Genomic DNA, 22,558 nt, shown 5'->3' on the forward strand with positions numbered 1-22,558 from the left:
CTGGTCATATGTGTTGGGTTCAAAGTTACGAACTATGAACCAAATGTTAAGATCTAATCCACAAATGAATTGATCCATCTTGGCCTGCTCACATACCCCTAACTGTTGTACTAAAGTTATAACCTTACCGGAAAACTGAAGCACGGGTGACCCGTTCTGTCTAAGTCCATAGAACTCATTTACCAAGTTAGTCAAATACTGGGGAGAGAGAAATCTGGTCTTAAGGTCATGAACAAAGATATCCCAGCGAAAAGTTGTGACACCCGTGGTTGGGTCTTAATGAAGACTAGACCAATGTTGCCACCAAGTGGCTGCCTCACCCATACTGTGGGGAGCCGCTACGTGGACTCTATCTTGAGAATCTGTGATCCCAACTAAAGAAAAATGAGCATTAAATTGATGAATAAACTGATTAAAACCTAAATGATCACACTTACCATCATACTTACTAAAGTTCAATTGAGTTCGGATAACGGTAGTCGCGGGATTCTGGCAGGTGGCACTTGTGGGTGGGAAAACTGAAGAGAGGTGCTGATGTCTCAGATGTATGGCCTCTTTTTCCCTTTGGTGTTCAAGTAATATGCGCTCTCGATCGAGCTCTCGTTGGTGCTCCTGAGCGGTGAGTTCAACTTGATTCCGGTCTTCGTCGATCCTGCGTTGGGCTTCCTCATAATCCGTCTGTTTGCTTTTTCTTCCCGTCGTGTGGCTTCATCCTCTCGTCTTTGTTGTTCCATCTGAAAGAAGAGGGTGACGAAGTCGAAGGTAACTCAAGGAGTGGGTTTTGCTATTGTTGCTGATGCAAACCTTAAGGTTTCTATGAATTTTATATGCAAGAATGATTCTCTCCAAGTGGGTTAAGGGACTTTGACTGACTGACCGACTCTCTAAGGCTCAAGAATGACCTATGTAGCTCGTGCCTGACATATCCTGGATTGAGGATTACAATAGGGTCACGGCGTACGACAAATATCAAATCCTAAAGGGTTCTACTGCTATACAATGTTGCACTGATGATGAGCCATCTTGTCACCATGCACTACAGTGCAAAGTGCATGTGACAAGTACCTAGCACATGAGTTGCATTTGTTGCTGCCTTGAAGAAAACTAGGAAAGCTTTTTATGTGAACAACTTAAAAGTAATACTACGTGAGGATTAGGTGTAGTGTCCCAAGGCTGGCCAACTCATCAGACAAGCCATCTCCTTGCTATCCTTCCTGCCCTGCTTTGATCTCTCCATGCTGCCCACTCTACTTGGACTGAGTCAACCAAATTCCAATACTCTGCTGATTTCCCTTGTCTTTGCTGCTAAGATCAACACTTTCTACTATCTGCAGTTTCAGACTCTAGACCCACCCAATGTCCACCTTACCTACTCAACATAACAGGCATGTCTGGTTTGCCCCATAAATCAGGCTCCATGCCACAATTAGAGGCCTCTCAACATCTGGTCTTCCATATACGCCACACCATGATACTAGCAATAATCTCCCAAAGGTGTCAATACTCAGCAAAGGTGGTGTGTATCATAACTGGGGGATATCTTGAAGCAAACATCTCTGACCTAGGCCCCTACAGACAAGAATAACAAGATCAGCTCCCCTGCCCTCAAAAAGAAGTTGTGGGCCAGACTGAGTCAACCATGCAATAGCACAAGGTTGAGAGGAAAATGTCTACAAACAAGAAATAAGATGACTTAGAAAGAAAGAAACTTCTGGCAATCATGAAATCATATGCTCCTTTCAAACTCATGATACTTACAGTTGCATGGAAACTTAATTTGTTGGCGAAGATGGATATCTCGTATTGTGTAAACGTGTTGTACCATGGCCACTAGTTCTCCATTGCTCGCCTTTTTGAAACCCTGTAAACGACCTTTCCAATGAAGCTCCATCACATCTCGCCATCGAACTCGATGGGGACCAATTGCAATAGGCTGTAGATAAACCCAAGAACCCTTGCGAAATGCCTCTCCCACCCAAGCACCATCGTCGTCCTTCCTACTGTGCAGCGATATCTCCTCAATCTCATCTAGATGAGATCGCTCCTCAATCTGCCCAAGAGCTAGGCTATAGATACCCAGATCCTATATGCTCCTTTGCACTCCCATAAGCAATGATACCCTGTCTCAGATGGAGCTTGGCATCTAGGACGAGGAATCCACCCCAAAAATAGATCTCCACTAGTTGGTGGGCAACCCACCATGTAGAAACAGCCAGAAGAAGTAGGATATTTGGTTCCTCTTATACGAGTGCCAGACTTTCTGCTAGAATCTCCTCTGGATGGAGGGTGTAATGTCATACACCTCCCAATGAGGCCTAAGAGTGGAAACTCTCTCGGTCAGTCCAAGCTGGTATTCTTCATGGGCAGCCTTCAAGAGAGAGAGAAAGAGAGTAGCCATCATTAGGGCAACCTATAACGGTGGTATAGAGGCTAGTGTGCAGCAAGAGAGCCTCTATTAATAAAGAGAGAGGGCTCCAATTTATAGATTTGGACCTCCCATGAGCTAAAATGGCAAGAGAAGGCTACAATGACAAGTGGAGAGCCACACAATAGCTGAAGTGATAAGTGTGAGGCCACTTGTCTCACTTTGATCCACTTTCTAACAAGTGTCAGGCCACTTGTCTCACTTTGGTCCACTTTCTTGCCACATGTCCCAATCTAAGAGATGGGTCCTTCCATAAACTCTCTCACTAAAAATATCCCAACTGGTAGACACTATGTCATAGGCACTTTGCCAACTCTTGGTATCTGCTCAATTCGAGATGTAATGACGCGAACAAAATTTCCATCGGAGTCGGGCCAAAAATAACAACTCTCCTAAATTTTAGGAGTGTGGTCCTTTGTATTCCAGGATAATCCCCCATTCCCAAAGCTTGTACTTTCCAAATATTTAGACATCCTGGAGTCCACTAGACCCCTTTCATACTTGGAAATGTCCAGGTTGGTGACATGAAAAATGCATTTCCTTTTCGGAACGCAATCTAACCATCCACTATGTGTGTGGGAGGCTTCTGGAGGCTAAAAACCAACCGTCCTTCTAGGGAGAGGAGTCACACCGAAAGAGGTGGTCCTCCGGAATCTAGAAACCAACCACACAAGCAAGAAAAAAAAATCTTTCTTTTCTTCTGGTTTTCTGGCTGAATCTTCACACTTGAAGAAGGCTATGATACCAATGTAACATACGGAAGCTCGGCAGAAGAACCGGTAACTTCAATGTTCAGAATTCAACAATCGTTCATCACGATGAAGATAATGCACAACATAGAGAGATGTGCAGAAATAGAGAGCGAGCAAGCAAGCGAGAGAGAGAGAGAGAGAGAGAGAGAGAGAGAGAGAGAGAGAGAGAGAGAAATAAAATGAAATGATATATTAACGTCCTCAAAAGGCCAAAATGACCTATGAGACCAAAAAGGTTACAACAATTGGTGGACCTGATACAATGTCTATGTAAGAAAAGCTAAAACAACTAAACAACTAACTGAAACTGAAACAACAACTATGAGGAAAAGTAAGGTACTAGAAGCTCCTAATGGATAACATCTGGGAAGGAAAACTCCAACAACAAAGGTAAGCATCATATACCTCACTATCCAAAGATGTCTCTCATCGGTCGATGGCGGATATTCTCAATGTCCTCCATGGTGAGTACTCTGACTGGACGTCTCCCATGCCCTGATCCTCTGTTGTAGTCTCCGTCGGTATTGGGATGGGCCTCTCATCTTGGGGCGCCTGGACCGCCCCAGCTCTATAGCCCGATCAATCAGTGTACCTCTGGTGCGGCTATACTCTGGGGCTAGCTGCAATGCCTGCTGGCCTGACTGCTCAATCTCTGGTCGAAAGAAGTCTGTAATCTGCCTCTGTAGGTGTCTCTCCCTCTTTGATCCCCTCCCTCTCAAGAGACCCTCTCTATGTCTACGCAGCTCTAGCAAGTATAATCCGAGGCATCTCTGATCCTGGTATATCATGACTCTAGAAAGTGGTCCGAAACCCTCTCTGAACAGGCAGTGAAAACGGCCTCGTATCTCATAATATACTGGACAGTGACATATGTAATGTAACTCTGTCTCTGGCTCCATCTGGCACAGCTGACAAATCCTGGCCTCAGCTGGTACTCCTCTGAATCTGCCAGTCTCAATCTCTAGCTGGTGTGAGGATGTGCGCATCTGACCAATAGCACACCGTACCCCATGAGAAAGATGAGTATCCATGTAGCTGGGTCTAATCACAAACCCATCCTCCGTGAGCTAGAGAAGATGATCTCTATAGAAAGCCATCTTCGTACCAAGCTCGTGAGTCGGCTGTATCCATGTCCTCCTAGTGTCCAGCTGAGTCAAGTCCTGCCTGATAAGTCTGGTAATCTCTGCCCGTGTGAGAGAGAGGGAGGGTGCATCCAGGGAGTACTGAAATGGAGGTAGCCTGTCCATACTAAAGCCATGGAGTTGGAACCAAGCTGTCATCTGTGCATACCGTGTGAGAGAGAGAGAGAGAAGTGGACACAATATTGGGTCCTAAATACCCTCTATAAGGCCCCCACCACAAATGGTGACTGGTTCTTGACCTGCACTCTTCACCTTGGCTGGAGCACTCCCCTTGGCTGTCCTGGCCCTTGGAATACACAAGCCCTTTGTGAATTATGAGATGCTTGAACTGAATTCTGCCTTGCCTATTTATAGGACAAGAATATGCTGGTCGGCCGGCTGATTTATCAGTCGACCTATTCCTAATTTCCTCCACGACTTGGTCCTAGCAATAAATGCCTTTTTATCATGCGTGTGTTTTCACTGCTGCAGTCCCTGGCCGCCTTGCGCATGCTCTCCTGGCTTGCGCATGTCTGCTGGGCAGCACCCAAGCCTGGCCGACTGGCTACCAGGCAGCCTTTCAGGCCTGGCCGCCTCGCTAGGCTGGCTCCAAGCGCTTGTCAGCTGCCTGGCCAAGCCTCTTGGGCTGACCAACAGCTTGCCCAGCCTTCCATTGGCTGGTGGGGGGCAAGGCCTAGGACCTTCCTGGCCCTTCTTGGGTGGCCTAAACCTACCCACTATCCACACAAGAGCATGACACTCTCTTCTGAGGTAGCCCAAAGGGTTGGATCCCTTCTCCATGCTTCCTATAGACGCCTGGTGTCTAGTTGCAAACCCAACACTCAGATCATCTGACATCATTCATTAGGGGGATTCACAGTATGGACTGGCAATGCTTCATGTGCAAGACAATGCACACCTGACCTCGGACGTTTAGAGTGGAACCTTGGCTAACTCGTCCTGGACTGGGCTCACATGGGACCAGTTTCCACTCCATGTCCTGCACCTTCTATTCAAATATGTCCACGTGGCATCCAAGTGTGGCATGCACATAACATGCAACTTGACTCTTGATTCTTATGCCTCAGGCTCATTTTGGCCATTAGCAGCTTGCCTTTTGAACTCTTATGGCATGGGCATGTTTTTGCCTTCGGCAACTTGACTTAGAGAGGGATGCTTACTTGGTGGCACTCCCTTGTTAGCTATACTTTAAGCAATGGCATCTTTGGCTTTGTCATCCGAGTTAAGGGTGTCTGCATCATTTGATGAGCTTGGCTTCTGCCCAGGTTAAGGAACGAGACTTTCATGGTTCTCAGTCAGGATAAATCTTGCACTGTGTTCATTAGACGTTCCAATGGGTAGGGATGCTCTGATTTCGTGTAGAGCTAAAGATGAGGGTAGTCCTTGGATTCCTTAAGTCGTCTAGCTCTTCCACAGTCCATGTGTGCTCTATCTTAGCTTTCCCCTTTTCTTGCCTTTTGGGCACCCATACATGATTTAGTGTCACGTCGATGCTCTGTCCTTGAGCGTGATGATGATTATGATTTTGTTAACCTTTCTTTTGTTGCTGTCCAGGAGCGTTGCATCGTTGTGCGGGTGGTCTCCTTGGCAACCAGATTTGGCTTCTTCTTTGGTAATATCCCTGGGCTATTAGTCACCTTTGTGTAGTCACCCATCCTTGTGTGGCTAGATCATTATAGAACCTCTGGTTCCTTTTTGGATTCGGAATCCACACTAGCTTGTCCTTGGCTGGTGATGCAACAAATTGGCCTGCTAAACCTCCATATAATTCTAGAATTAAGAAATGAGAAATAGTGACAAAGAATGGAATGTCCTAGCAAAAGCTTGCAAATCAAAAAAGCCACAAGTTTGATAGGTCATCAGCTTGCTTTCAGTCAAAAAGCATGAGCTAACACTTCATAAGAAGCACCTAATAAGCTATGCATAATTGATGTGAATATAGAGTAAAAATTTGTTACCAGTCCTCAAATATTCAGGAGGTGTATATGCTAGATTTGTACTGTAGCTTTTTCCATCTCTGCTATTCTTCATAAGGCCAAAGCATGAAAGCCGTGGATTACCATCCTGCAACATTTCAGCCAGCATAAACAAAGATAAAACATGCTGTTGCATAGGGCAATCATTGGGACTCCAACAAACGAACTGAAGCTAGAAGAAAATGTGGGGCTATACATTAAAAGAAAGAGATGGGCAGAGTATAAAAGAGGGCAAAGAAGTTACCTGATCAAAAAGAACACGGTATGCATTCAGATCATGATACAATGGACGGCCATTATTGCTACAGTGTTCCAGCGCTTGGGCAATAAAATAGGCCACCCTTGACCGCATTGCCCATTCCATTGGGTGCTGGTCCCCTACAACCTTTCAAGCTCATTGATAAGAAACATGTGTTCAATTCTGGTTAAAACCAACACAAAGAAAACAATCATACTGGTGGGAATGTGTCCAAAACGTTAAGCTGAAAAGCAGCACAGATTGTTCAAGATAAATGTTGTTCTGAAAGTTTGTCAGAAAATCACAAATCTCAATGAATGACTTAGGCAAGCATGACAAGTGGCATCACATAATAGTCCATAGGGTTATTTAAGTTTTATAGGCCCCGGGACAGCTGATGGGAAGTTATGTTTTGGATATGCACTGCCCCTTGCTTTTAGTCTTGTGTTCTGACTGTATATCCTGTTCAAAAGCATCCATAAGAGTATGATGTCCAGACAAAGCTTGAGTATTGTCAAAGCTCAGTGCTGCTGAGGCAAGCTGAGGTGTAATGTTATATGGGAATTCCGTTGGTAGGACAGATGACTGAGAGTTCTGGTGAAAGCATTGTTGAGCTTGGCCCAATGAAGGTTAGATGTGCACCTTTGTTGGGTGACAGGGATAAGACTTCAAGCTGATACACCACTTAGAAGCTGTCAGACTCAAATCATACACAATTTCCAAAAGCATGATGGTGAAATTATCCTTTATATCCTGCTTTCCCTTTCATCACTTCAGGTGCTTCCCTTGAGTGGGAGCTAAGATGCCCTCTAAAGTTTAAGACTACGGGGAGTGTGGAGTGGACAAATGCCAAAACCTCACTTGTAGGCTGTGCCATGTGAACAAACATGAGGAGGTCCAAGCCTCAAGAAACTAAATAAAACATGATTGAAACTTGGAAGGATCAAAAACATGGATGATGGAGTGCTCACTGCTCCATGGGCAAGCCCCAAAACCTGTAGATTGTCTCCTGAGCAGTGAAGAAAAACATAAGTAGAAAGTGGACAAAACATAAGTAGAGAGTGGAAGAATACTAAGTAACCCTAAGCCTCATCAAAGCTCCCCTCATCCTCAACATGATCAATGGGCTCCTCATCCTCATCTGCAAACTCCTCCTCCTCCTCATCAAACTCATAAGCCTCGGTAACAACTAAGCATGATGACCCAACATGACTAGAGGATGGTTGGCCATCTGTAGAGGGTGGCGCAATCGAAAGAGGCTCCAAAGCCTCATCTGCCTCTGCAATAGCCTCTTGTAAATCTTGCAAGGCAATCAAGCGCTCCTCATCTTTTTCTTTGTTAAGCATATCCAATGTGATCTCCATTCTCTCATAGCCTTTTTCTTTGATCTTGGAGATGAGCCTCAAGTTTCTGTGTGTGAAAACAAGCTTCTCCGTATGAGAAGGAAGAAGCCTGTTTCTTCTCTTAGTATGAATGAGAGAAAATGTGCTCCAATTTCTTTCACATGGGGAGGCACATGTGCCTTGAGAAAGCACCCTAAGTGCAAGAGCTTGTAATTTGGGTGAGCAAGCCCCAAATGTCTACCACAATTTCACACTCTCTTGCATTCTTTTCTCATCTTTTGCAATGGGACGAGCAAATGTGCCGCTTTCTCGCTTATACTTGTCTAGCTCATCAATGAGATCTCCTTGCAAGGCCAAACCACCCTTAGTGTATTTTTCCAACAATGTCATCCATCCATCATGCACCTCTGAGTCACTATCTTGCTCTTTTCCTTTCCATACAAGGTGCAAGATATAGCCCACAGCATGCAATGGTGTGTGCATCATTCCCCATCTACCAATGCATAGATCTTTGATCTCTTTCATCTTATTGACCTCAATGCCTTGCATGTTTGCACCTGCTCTACCATACGATCTGTCAGCTCATACATGAGGCCCATGGTGGCTCCTTCCCTGTCAGCCAAGTGGAGAAATCTTCAAAATGGGAGTGAATATCTTGACAATGGTTCTTGCCTCTTGCCAAAAAGATGCAGAGAACACAATGTCTAACACCTCAATTGCCTGAGGGATCTTTGATGCCTTCATTTTTACAAATTTATCATCAGTCATCAACTTGCACACACCCTGCATACATCTCTCATCCAAGAGAGTAACCAACATAATAAAAAAGTATGCAAACCGAGTTGCAGAAGGCTTCACCAAGTTCTTCTTGCCGAGTTTTCTAAACAATGCCAACACTGCGGACTTCCTTGTGACAAATGTGACAACTTGAGTTGCTTGGTTTAGCACTTTCGCAACCCAAGAAATTTTACAAATGTCCTCAAACAAGAGGTCCAAGCAATGGCATGCACATCTAGTGTAGAAAATTGTCGGCCACTCCTCTTCAACCAATTGCCCAGCCCGAACGCAATTCGATGCGTTATCCATGCATACCTGCACAACATTTACCGGGCCAACCTCAATGATAATCTGCTTTAAATGCTGGAAATAAACTCCCCAAATGTGTCCACAGATTTCAAGAATACAATGCCATGAATGGAGCATGCAAGAAAATTTATGATAGGCTTCCACCTAGTGTCTGACCATTCATCAGAAACAATGGTGCATCCATATTTTTTCCATTTCTTACGCACACCCATGATCTCATGATCAATGCATTTAACATCATCCACTAACTCAGTGGTGCGCAAGCAATAGTAAGATGGAGGCACATAATAAGGACCGGCATGTCCAATTGCCTTCACCATCTCCAAAAAGTAAGGACTCCTTACTTTCTGATGGGGAATGTCCTCCGCATAAAAGAATCTGTGCACTGGAATGGTTGCTTGCTTTTGTACTTGTACATTCCATGCATTTGCAAAATCCCTCTTCCCTTTAAACATCTTTCTCTTCTCACATGATGACCCAACATCTACACCACCACTGACTTGTGTACTTCCCTGAGTACCCATTGATGCGGACCCTGCACACTGAGATACATCTCCACCCAAATCATCCACAAAAGTCTCTCGGCCATTTGCACTGCTACGACTGTCTGCATGCAACCTTCTGTAAACATCTTTAACCTCTTCTGATACATTTGCACAAGGTCCCATACCATGGCCAACCAAGCCCAACATGTGTGCCCGAATGCGTAGCGGGCCTCCATCCCGTTGATGAGGGCAATAATTGCATTTACAGGTAAATTTCCCTTTCCCAAGGGCCTTCACTTGGGTCACATATTGCCACTCCGGACGCTTGGATCAGCCCATCTATAAAAAGGACAATTTTGACAGAACTTCGTTAGAGGTTGAAGAGGCCGACATTGGGCACAAAAGTGAACAAACTTGAAAGTAAAGTCTTGACTCTTGAAGTATGAAGAGGGGGAAGGGCCAAGGGCCAAGGCACACACTTGAAGACTGAAGTTGACAAACTGCACACAGTGGCAAGTGCACACTGCACACTGTGTCACACACAAGGTTGAAACTTTGAAAGTTTCACAAACTGCAGTGTGCACACATTGGCCACCGGCAAGTGCACGCAGCACACACACATGTCACACACTTGAAAGTTGACAAACTTTTAACTAGTTACTGCTGCCTGCACAGTGTACACAGTGGCAAGTTGCAACTTGCCACTTGCAAGATTCACGAGGGAGAGAAAGGAGAGGTGCAGGCAAAAAAAGGGGGGCAGCCAACAAAACGTTTTTGCAAAAAAAGTGCAGCGTGCAATTGAGGTTGCTTAAAAGTTAAAGCTTTAGCCTTTACTTACTTGAAGGCTTAAGGCTTGGACTAAGTGCTTTGCAATGTACACCAAGTGGCGACTCGCGAGCCTTGGCCCTTAGGGGCCTCAAATTTGTCGAGTAAAGAGCGACAGACATCAAATCGGCAGCACCACAGTCCTTGAGCAGTACGCACAGCGCCAAAAAAGATAAAGTTTCCAAAAAGCCCCAAAACTTAGGACACCGTACAAAATATGCATGCGGACGTGGGCAGACACAAGCGTGGATAGACATCTGGAAACCATACCGTATGCATACGGAAAAAACTATGGCTATTACTATGTCAAAACAAGAGCACACGACAAAGGACAACTATAGAAAGCAGAATGATGTCAACCGTGGGAAGTTACAACAAAACAACTATGTATCATCAAGTAAACAAGATAATTATAACGGCAGCTATTTGTGATGCAACATATGCTCAGTTCCACAACACGAGATGTGTCAAGATCTGGAGATGTTTGGTATGTGGATTCTGGTGCCTCTAACCACATGACCAATCATGGTAAGTGGTTTAGAGACATGCACAAAATGAAGAAACCAAGTTATGTGAATATTGCATATGCAAGATGACAAACTGAAGTACTTGGTAGATATACTTCATGTTCCAAACATTACAAAGAACCTGGTTTAGTTGGGCAAATAGTTGAACAGGGTCTGCAAGTGAGGTTCAATCCTGAAGAGTATTTTGTGGAAGACTTCAAAAATCAGTGTTGCTTGGTTGCAAAGGATAACAGAAATGGCAAGATGTTTACTTATGTGAACATATCTAAGGTGAAGACAGCCATGTTTGCGCATGAAACAAGTGTCAAATATTAATATACGACACAAGCGTATTGATCATGTGAATATACAACGACTGAAGTCTATGCAAGCCCAAAATATTGTTGCAAGTTTACCGAAGTATAAGGTTGATGGTATACATAAAGTATGTGAAGCAAGCCAAACATCCTTTCTCGCATGAAAAGCATGTTAGTGCTATGCCATCAGATGTTCTATAATCGGATGTATGGAAACCGACCAAGACTGCAACAATTGCAAGTTACAAGTATTATGTTACATTCATTGACGATCACAATAGAAAAGTGTGGGGTTATTTCAAGAAAGAGAAAAGTGAGATGTTTGCTCACTTTCAGAGCTTTAAAGCCTTGGTCGATAAGGAAAAAGGCATGCATATAAAATGCATGAGATCAAATAGTAGGGAATAGTATTTCTCCAATGAGTTCACTAATTTCTTGAGAAAGCAAGGAATCAAGAGACAGTTCACATGCAAATACACTCCGCAACACAATGGTGTTGCAAAAAGAAAAAATAGACACATTGCAGAAGTGGCACATACCTTGATGTCTGAAAAGAATATGCCAGATTATTTTTGGGCAGAAGCAGAAGCAGCAGCAACTAATCTTTATATTATGAACATGACTCTCACCACTGTAGTTATGCAAACAAAAGTTTGCCAGGCATAAAACCAGATGTGTCTCACTTAAAACTATTTAGGTGTATTACATATGTGCATATTCGCAATGAAGTGAAAACAAAGTTAAATCCAAAGACAAAGAAATGCATCTTCATTGGTTATGCTTTGGAGTATAAAGATTATAAATGTTATAACTTATAACCATACCACTCGTGAGATGCGAGTAAGCAGAGATATTGTCTTTGATAAGATGTGTAGCAGGTATGCACCAATGAAGGCAACATAAGATACAGATGTAAGAAGTAATGATGTTGCCCCACATGTAGAGCAGCAATCACAAGTGCTTAGTGGACCTGGAGAGTCCTCTAACAGTGAATCCAATGTTAGTCCATTGTCAGGCAAGTTGAGAATGGATGTAGGTACATTAGTATTACGCAAAGGGAAGGAAAAGGTAAATCAACCTTTTATGCCTGATTTAATGCAAGGAGAACCGAGTTGTTTTCAAAATACCTAGCAATAATCCAGGTGTACGTAGGTCTATAAGGGTTAGATACCTTGTTGATAGGTTGAGATATGAGAGAGATACAACCCATCATTATCCTTACATGGTGAAAGCAATACAAGAGTTAGAGCCCACTTGTTTTGAGAAAGCACTTGGAAATTAAAAAATGAGAAGATGCCATGGATAAGAAGATGGCAACATTGGATACAAATATAAGGCGTTAGCACCTTTGCCTAAGAAAAAGGAGGCAATTGGATGTAAGTGGGTGCATAAGGTCAAGCATACCTCAAATGGATCAATGATGTTACATGCACTGAGCTTGATCGTAATAACGCACAACAGGGCCTTCTTTATACCTACCTTTATGTGATGAGAATCTTTAGCATCAACTTTAGAGAGTAGAGAGAGAGAGAGAGAGAGAGAAGAGATTGAGAATGTAGAAGACGACAGAGTATTGGGTCCCAATACCCACTGAAGGACCCTCCCCCATGCAAGCAAGAGTATTTGCTTATATTATTCTTTGGAGAATGCTATACAAATGCTGAGTACAAGTGATATGAATGCCCAACGCAAAGACGAGTGGGTATTGGGTCCCAATACCCACTGAAGGATCCCCCCCATGCAAGCAAGAGTATTTGCTTATATTATTCTTTGGAGAATGCTATACAAATCCTGAGTACAAGTGATATGAATGCCCAACGCAAGGACGAGGAAGATCGTACGTCGGCTGAGTATCCACCTAGTCCGAGGCTCTGTTGAAGACTCTTCTGGCCACTGATGCAAGTCCAGATAGTTGTAGGCCTACACATATGCTGGGTGAATGTGAAGAGAAGCTTCCTAGAATAGCCTGGAGTCGACTGGATGCTGCAAACTTTCTGCACTTTTTCGAATACAGGAATATGTGATGTGGGACTGAGGCCATGTTTATATATTGCCTCCTAGTGCTGATCAGCTGCCATAAAGGGTTGTCGCCTTGCATAATTATTCCCAAGATTAAATAAAGACAGTCGGGTGCTGATCATGCCTTGTCGGCTATAGTAAAAAGCCTACGTCTGCAAAAGGCCCAATTGGCTGTTGATTATACTCACGACTAGCCATACTGCCTAGTCGGCTCTGCCATGTAGGACTAATCAGGTGCTGGCCGACTGGCTCCATAAGCCACATGGGCTGGCCAACGACTACATGGCAAAGGCATAGATGCCCTTTGTAAGGCTAGCCCAAGTTGGGCTGCCTTGGGGCTGGCCTTAGGGCTGACCCCTTCTATGTGTAATGGACCTAAACATGCCTACACATGCATCTAAGGCTATGGCAGACATCTATATGCTCCCGTATGATGCTTTCCCCAAGTGGGTTAAGAGGACTAACATCTGAGTGACCTCTAAATCTCAGAGACTGACCTACGTAGCTCGTGTTTGATTGTCCCTGGACTGATGGCTCACAATGGGATCACGGCATACGATAAATAGTCCTAAAAAAGGTTCTACTTCTATATAAATGCTACACTGATGATCATGCCAATGTGTCACTCTGTACCCCAGTGCACAGTGCACATGACATTCCCTCTTGCTTAACTTGGCAGGAGGTTCGGGGCTTCTAAGTAGTCCGCCAACAATTGGGGGTACCCTGAAATAACTCTTCATCCAGCCAAACCGGAATCATGCTTCCATTTGAGGAGGAGAATTTGCTCTGACTCTATGACTTAAGCTTCGTCTATCATATTTGGTTGTTGCTCTTCAGATATATCCTGCAATGTTGGAACCAAGAAATATGAAAGACATTGTGCATAGTCCAACTTTCTGGCAACTTTAACTTTAAAGAGACATCACTTAACTTTTGAATGACTGGAAATGGGCCGAAACTTCGAAATGATAGTTTGGGACAATGCTTGTCCACATGCTTTAGCCGTTGTTTCATGATGCGGAGATATACCCAATCCCCTTCCTTAAAGTTCACATCTCGCCTGGATTTGTTAGCTTGCCGAGTATATGCTTGCTCAGCCTTAGCAAGACGCTCCTTAACTGATGACTCCATGATTTTCGAGAATGTCTCGGTGGTTTTATTGGCCTCAAGAGATGGTGACACCTGTCTCATCAAAAGAGATGAGAACCGACGACCAAATGCTGCCTCATACGACGTTCGACCCATACTCGATGAGTGAGTATCATTGAGGATTGCCTGAACCAAAGGAAGATATTGTTCCCATTTCGGTTGTTGGTCATGGCAGAATGATTTGACAACGTCAAAGGCCAATTGATTGTAAATTTATGTTTGGCCATTTGTTTGAGGATGGAATGTGCTGGACAACTACAACTTAGTCTCAAAATTATCAAACAATGCTCTCCAAAAATGGAACGTAAATTTTGGATCTCTATCTAATGTGATAGTCCGTAGCAAACCACCAATGGGATACCAAAACCAAATGAACAAACGAGCTATGTCCTCGGCTGTGGCTGTCTACTTGCATGGAATAAGCATGCAAAACTTACTGAATCTGTCAACAATTGTCAGATTCAGTCAACAATTGTCATACACTGGGTGTTTCTAGATCCAGCTGAGGTGGGAAGAGGGCCTACGGAGTCCATACTGATGTCGTGACAAAGTCCCTCAAGAATAGACAAAGGCTGAAGTAACCCTACCTATTTGGTATGAGAAACTTTCACTTTTTGACATATCTGGCATGACTGGACATGTTGGTAGACATCCCGTCACATCTTATGCCAATAGAATGACCTCTCTAACTTCTCCAAGGTACTGTTGATACCCCTGTGACTCCCAACAAGAGAATCACGAGCATCGTGGAGAAAGACTTGGTGCTATTCTTTGAGTACACAAAGATGGTTCTTGAAAAACAACCAACCATCGCGTATACTATAGTGACATAGTTCTGAATTGAGAGCCAACTGATATTGAGTCCCGACTCTTCAAAATCCAGGTATTGTGCCTTCATATTGTCTAAGTCTTTGCCTTAAATTTCTAGCAGAGTGAACTCCTGCACAGTCTGAATAGTGCCCTTTCGACTAAGAGCATCAACAACAACGAGGTTATTTTTTCCCGAGACGTATTCAATTATTCCCCCAAATTGTTGGCGCAATTGAGTCCACCTGGACTGCCTACCACTCCGTTGGGCACTGGGCATGTTTTGCAACCATTCAAGTGCCTAGTGATCTGTCTTAACTGTGAAGTCCCTCCCGTAAAGGAAGAGCTTCCAATGCTTAAGAGCGGTCATCACTCCCAAGAGCTCTTTGTCATACACCGAATAATTCTGTTCGGCGTTATTCAACTTGTGGCTATAATAAGGAACTCGCCTACGAGCTTGCTGTAAAACAGCTCGAGGATATTCCTGTTTATGACACCCAATGTATTTGTAGTATATGGAGTGAAATCATTCATCATCTTTTGGACCTGGGCCTATATATAAGGATCTTCCAGAGCTGCATAAACAAAACGCAGCAGATTTATTAGAGAGTGGAACCATGGTATTTTCTTCTCCTCCATTCCTACGGGGCTTTTATGGCACCATGGTGTCCCCGATTGGTTGAGATCTCTCTACTTTATGGTTTGAGATCTCACTTTGTATGATTTTATATTACTTAATAGAAGTCTTTTTTCTGAAAAAAATATATATATATATCCATTATATCCAACATAGAAGAGTATAAATAACAATATCCATGAGTTCCTACCACTAAAATCCAACAAGTCCACCTGGTTTCTCCCTACAAAAATCTCGTGTAACTCTTCAACCAGGATATATACTTGACGAAGGCACCTTTTTAAGATACTGGTCTAGTACCTCCTATACTTCCATTCCCCCATTCCATGTGTGAGTTTTTTAAGGCAGTGGAAATGCAAGCCATGGAGCTTCAGTCCACCCTAAGATAAGTTTGCATAAGTGCCTCCATGAATGAGCTTTCAACTATCAGCTCTGTTCAGAGCAAATTGATAATTACAAGTATAATGGTTTGATTGGTATTTAGTTCCCTGTACTTTGGTGCCCCCGAATAAAAAACAGTGTTTTGCCAAAGACTGACATATTTAATGAACCACAAGGCTTTATAATTGCTAAAGACTGACATGTTTAAAGAACTACAAGGCTTTATAATTGCTAAAGACTGACATATTTAATAAACCACAAGGCTTTATAACTGAAAACAAGTTTCTGGTGTTACTTACAATGGAAGAGATGCCTGGCAAGGGTTTCATTGGGCATATATTCAGCAACTAAATAGCGCTCATCGCCCTCAAAGCAGCAGCCAATAAGATTGACGACTTTATTGAAGCGAACTTGGCCCACACCCCAAGCTTCTTCCTGCAAATGAACAATTTACAGGATAAGAGAATGATGATGCAAACAAAATGAGCCAAGCTTCAATGTGTCCCTTTGGTGTGTTGAACCTCCACAATGTTCATGAATTAACAATTAAGATATTTGTCCTAAGCAAATAGCCCCCACAGAAAGAAAAAAGAGACCTTCCTGAGTTCAAGTTAAAATCAGGCTCAACCTTCCTGTGTGGTGTGACAAGGACTTCCCGCTGCCCACATCGTGTTTTTAAAGGAGGTGGAGAAAATCCATTGGTGGCATGGGCTGGTATTTCAAATTTGGAAAAATGAGTGTTGCAAAAGGATAAGCTTTTTGAGTCCATGCTTCCATAGCTTGAGAGTATCATGCATGCATCCACATCCAAACAAATACGATCTTCCTTAATGTGGAAGAAGTTGTTAACCTAATCCCCTCAAACCATCTCCTCTTAATACTGCACAAGTTTCCTATCTACAAAACCTTCCGATTGACATGATACGTGCAAAGCTCACGGCTCAAATAGTGGACCAAATCGGTCCAAATGTTATGCTTTATAAAGATGGTACAGCCATGAGCTCATGTCACACGGAAATGGTAGCTAAGAGAGATAACAGGGCATCATCACTGCCTCCTTCCCCATTACCTTGTGTTTTCGCATAATCAACACATTGTATTTGCTAAAGAAACTCACCATGATAAGACCATTGATCCTTTTGCTATATATGTACCAACTTTACAGGAAAGGGGCTCCTAGCATACATGCATAAGTTTACAAACTTTATATGCACAACCTTGCATTGCAATCAAACAGTTGAAGCCAAAATACAAAGCATAGAATCTCTACAGTCTATATTGTCAACTGGCACACCATTTGTCACCCTGCAGCCCCTCTAGGTCATCAATGGTCCACAATATGGTACCCTCTCAGCAAGTTCTGTGTATCAGTCACTTCCTTTCCCTGTATGCACTTACTGAAAGTAACTGGAGAAATGACCTACCTGGGCAATCACAGAGACGGTTATGCAGCCTTTCAAGCATATGTCTGACTCTTGGTAGCTTCGCTCGTTGACAAAATGGAAATCTGAATTGAATTGACACAACAAAAGCCTTGAACTGCTCAATGACGTGGGACCCAACAACTGGCTTGTTTTGCCAAAACAGGAATGATACAATCGTTTAGCCCAATTCTTCCTAAACAGGGCTCAGTTTGTTCCTCCTAAAACTGTGATGCCATAGTCATGATTCTTTTGAAGGCAAGCGCACCGCAAGTCTGAGATGTTATATGCTGCATTGGTTCTCAGATTATTAACAGCAATTTAAAACTGGACAGAGTTTTCAAGTTTAAAATAGCTCCTCATAATAATCCATCTCATTTGGTGTTTTCTAGTCTTCTGCATATCTTTTATGAGGATATAGTTTACAAGGTTCTATGGCTTGAGCTACCCCCCCCCCCCCTTCTCCTCAGCTCACTCCCCTTCAGCCCTCTACACTCACTTGTACTGCACATCTCTCACCCACGTCTCCTGCCTTCCCCGCACCTACAGCCAGCACTCCACCCATGCAACCTCTTCCCCTTTTCTTGTTGCTGCCCACTGCACCCCGTGGAGTCCCGCCTTCACCCCTTGCCCATCCCACCATATTAACCCCCTCCCACTGCACCCCGTAGAGTCCCACCTCCACCCATTGCCCATCCCACCACCTCAGCCCCCTCCGCCCCCTTCCACTATGTTTTCTACCCCACCCCGCTTGCATTCCTACCCCAATTCCCCTCCCTCTTCACCCCTCGCAACCCCTACCGTCATTGCAAGCCTATCCTCATCATTCCTCCAGCTGCTGCCTAGTTGTTACCAGTGCTCTCCTCATTCAGTGTTTACAAAGGGCCCCTGTTGTCCCCCCCCCCCCCCCCCCCCCCCCCCCCCCCCCAGCCCCCACCCCCCCTTCAAGGTCTCCATGGCAGCCGCTCCATCTTCCTTGACCAAAGCCACTCTCTTTTGCCTATTTTATTAACGGGCATCCAAGCTTCCAGCTCCTATCTTCTTCCAATGCCTGTCTGCTCTAACTTCTTCGAGGTACTATTGATACCTCGATGACCTCCAACAAGAGAATCATGGGCATCATGAAGAAGTGCATGTCTCCATAGCCAGCAAAGCACCTCCATAGGCGACATGTGGAGACATTCAACGGCAACCCCTTTCATCAATACCGCAACCTTGCATCAAGGATAGCTCATCAGCGTTACTCAACAGCCTGCATCAAGAATAAAAAGGCCTCTTGAGTCTCAGCAGCAGATTCACAATGCACCAACAGCAACGGCAAATTCACAGTGCACCATGGCACTGTTTCTTCAAGCTGTTCTCCTTTTGGCCATATGTCAATTAGGCCTTTACTTTAAAAATGACTTTTCACGCTTGTGTTTTCTTAGGGTGTATTCACATGCTACGTGTTTTCATGATGTGAAAAGCCTTGCTCATATGAAAGGCATCGTATATGCATGTATTTCACACTTCAATGCGATTACTATTTCTCATCATTTGCATATGTGCAAATTCAAGAATCTTGTTCTTAGAATCACATTACAGACTCCTTCGTCGTTAACAAATGCCGAAGTGGAAAGAGTAGAATCACTCACCGCCCTTACCTCTTGCTCTCAGGCAAGGCTAGAACAAGGGAAGACCTTGCACACAGGACGACTTTAGCTTTTCACACCTTCATTAACAAATAATCTCTTCTCAATTTTTTCTTTTATTGTAAACCAAAAGTGAATTAATGATCGGCTTGTGATTGTACCAAATTGTTTGGACTAGCCTAGAGGATTTCTATTGTTAAGCAAAGCGAAGTAGTGGTGTGTTGGATAGTATAGACCAACACATTCTGTAAGCTCCTAGCTAACTAGATGGTTGTGCAAAATTATAGACCACTTGTAATTCTTAGACTCCTCACCTTTTCGAATTGAGAAAGGGTGTTGGAATCCCTAAGGCTAGAACCTTTGCCTAGTGCAATTCTCAAGGTAATAGATGTAAGGCTTAATTATCACTTTACTTTTAGATGAGTAGATGTGTTAATACAAGCTTATCCAAGATGTAGTCATGTGTGGAGGTTGCTCTCTTTCTCTCTTCTCGTTTACTCTTGGAATTCGACTTAACAGTCACTATGAGAAAAGGATCGCAACATGTTTTCACTGATCACATGTCACAAATTCCTAATGGGGAACCCGCCCACTGGAGTAGATGATAAACTTCCTAATGCATGCTTGTTCAAGATTGACATGGTGCCTGATTGGAGTGACAAAATATCTTAATACCTTACTTATGGTTTTTCACAAGATCGGCCCTTAAACAAAGATAAGATGTGGCGGCTCATTAAGCTAGCGACTCCTTTTTACCAACTAATAGCGGGACAACTATAACACTTCTACAAATGATCCAATGATGGCGAGTCTTATTTCTCATGTAATGTCTTCCCATACAACTTAACACTAACTACCATAAGATTTTTTGTCAAACCTATTCAAATGCTTTTACATTACTTATAATTTCTTACTTTGCCCAGCCAGAAAACAACAAGAAAAATCAAGTTGAAATGTAGACTCACTGCAAATTGCCTGGGGTCTGGCCAAGCCACCTTTGGAAACCGTTTCACTGCAATCCAACGATTGTTATCTAAGCACCCCTTGAAAACCATGTTGGGTGCCCTGTCGCCTCCTTCCGACACAATATTCTCATGGCTGAAACCAGCTGTTGCTGCTCTGAGTTGCTCTAAGGAAAACTCTCTGAATGGTGGCACTGAATCCGCCTCGTTGGCACGCAAGTTATCTGCCACATGACATCACGACAGCATGATTAGCCACCATACTTCTGTCTATGATCACAACATACATCAACGTTTCATGTGAAAAATGGGAATGTTGCAGTGCCATTATCCATAGCTTGTCAGTCTTTTCCATGACACTTTTGCGTCACAAGGAGAGTAGAGCTTCATCATACATGGCATAGACTATCCACATGACGGCACTAGATCCTGTACCTTTGTGCAATGAGCTAGAATATATGTCGAACTGTACAGGGAACATCAGATCACATAACAAAAGCACATGAGCAAAGGAGAAGGACGAGGGGAGGAAGGGGACCTGACTCCAGTCGGGCGGCATCCGCTGGCGTGCCATCTAGTGGCTGGGATACATTAAGCCGTGAAGAACAGCAACCCATCACTCGACAGGACAGCAAAAGCACAAGCTTCTCTCAATGGTAAGGGCACATATGCTCTGCTTAAACTGAAGACACCGTTTGTTGGATCCGAGACAAATCCGCCAAAACCTCGAGTCTCCAGCTTCTCGATTCAGCGACTGCAGAGACCTGAATTCTGCAGAGATTAGGGGGAAATGCAGGCTGGATCACATCGAGCTCCAATAGGGCAGAGTGAAAACACTGGCGGGGGAGCAGCTGTTTTGGCCAAGAAGGATTGAAGCTTTTCTGGCTATGGCGAAGCAAAGCTCGCTGGGTATGGCGAGGAGAAGCTTTCTGGCTACGGTGACAGTAAAGAAAAAGGAGAAAGAGGAGCTATGGCGAGGGTGAAGCCGAGGCAAGGAGGGCGAAAAAAGCGTGCAGGTATGCAGGACAGAGAGGGAGAGAGCTGGCTAGCTGTTGTGCAAGGGAAGGACTCAGGAGGAGGGCCCCTGGTTTCAACATTAATATTTTTTTGAAAACAAATTGATCGGAATAGTGTCGGAGGGCCACGCTGTGATTTTGACTGTTGCTGTTGAGGCTTTCGTCGTTGCCTGCGGCCCGCGCCGGCAGCGCCCCGCCCCCTTTGACTCGCACGTGTAGAGATCCCCCGCACGTTTGACGTCGATCTGGTCCTAGACGCCGCACATAAGGGTCGGTTCACATGTATCTCTCTCTCTCTCTGATATGCATTGGGCTTCCCATAATTCAGGCGGTGTCACGCCCGTTTTTTAGCATTTTGGCCATAAACTACTTGCAAACTTTTAAAATGCCCATCAAGAATTACACTAAAATACCCAAAAACTTACTATATTTCACCAAACTCGTCGATTTTAAAGGAAAAGGGTGCTCGTCGACAAAAATTAATGCCATCATATGGATCATATGTGGTCCAATGACTTGGCTATGATGTTAGAACTCTCTCTCTCTCTCTCTCTCTCTCTCTCTCTCTCTCTCTCTCTCTCACACACACACATGCCACACGCATGCATATGTTTGGCCATTCTAAATATGGGGAATCCACAAAGTAATAGGCGGTCCTGCGATGATAGAAGCTACACCTATCTCACAAGAATTAGAAAGGCAATACGAAAGGGAGGAGCAACAAAGTGCTATTCGACGTTGGGTATTCCATACTAGTTGCTATCATTCATGACTACTAACTCTCAGATTGCCATGGACCTATCAGCCACCCTTTCATGGATTGTTGGCACTTCTAATGATCGGGATTGTTCCTTCCGAGCATTTATGACCCCCCCTCACCAAAGAAAAACATATGTTGCATGCAAAAAGCTAGAGATGCTTGCATTGTTGTATACTACATTTACTATATGACTTGTAATAGTAAGCCATGTCATGCACTATGTGTCCAACTTGAAACCCCTCCACTAACTACTTAGTACCTACTATGTGTCCAGCTCGAAACGAAGGAGACGGAAAGGATTCCAATGTGGTGTATAAAAGATCACATCAATACCATATCATCCCACCTTGTTTTCAAATGGTGAGGGCTCAATGAGAAGTTCAAGGTTTAGGGATGACCATGAACATACCCAAATGACAACTCCATGTTCTCTCTCTCTCTTCACACTCTTGTGGAAACGTTGGTTGCATCCTTCGAGGAAGGTGGGGGTGTTGAAAATGGGAGGATCTTTGTGGGACCTCCCATAATTGCCCAAGTTTCAAAAATGTGTCATGGTGATTGTTGAAGGCTTCACACTAGCAATACAATGGCTTAGCCATCTCGTGTATATGAAAAGTGTCATAAATCCATTCTTGTCATACCTTGGTCCATTCCTCTATTCTATTTTCAAACTAGCAAGG

At 43.9% G+C, this 22,558-nt stretch overlaps 1 protein-coding gene and 1 pseudogene across 1 annotated transcript in view; both read right to left on the minus strand.

Moving 5' to 3' along the window:
- The window catches only part of LOC147613364 (serine/threonine-protein kinase BSK1-like), a 66,377-nt gene extending 45,203 nt beyond the window's left edge, over positions 1–21,174 (minus strand). Inside the window, exons 1-5 of the mRNA XM_086782669.1 lie at positions 20,641–21,174; positions 20,106–20,326; positions 16,388–16,523; positions 6,540–6,673; positions 6,278–6,383 (exon numbers count right to left, since the gene is read on the minus strand). Coding sequence (XP_086638795.1) covers positions 6,278–6,383; positions 6,540–6,673; positions 16,388–16,523; positions 20,106–20,326; positions 20,641–20,719 — 676 coding nt within the window. The 5' untranslated portion in view covers positions 20,720–21,174. The remainder of the gene's footprint in view (positions 1–6,277; positions 6,384–6,539; positions 6,674–16,387; positions 16,524–20,105; positions 20,327–20,640) is intronic.
- On the minus strand, positions 7,476–9,332 carry LOC147613365 (uncharacterized; annotated as a pseudogene).
- Positions 21,175–22,558: the final 1,384 nt, after the last annotated feature.

The sequence above is a fragment of the Cibotium barometz genome, chromosome 44, assembly GCF_041138505.1.
Source record: "Cibotium barometz isolate CiBa-2024 chromosome 44, ASM4113850v1, whole genome shotgun sequence".
In the NCBI taxonomy this organism is placed as follows: domain Eukaryota; kingdom Viridiplantae; phylum Streptophyta; class Polypodiopsida; order Cyatheales; family Cibotiaceae; genus Cibotium; species Cibotium barometz.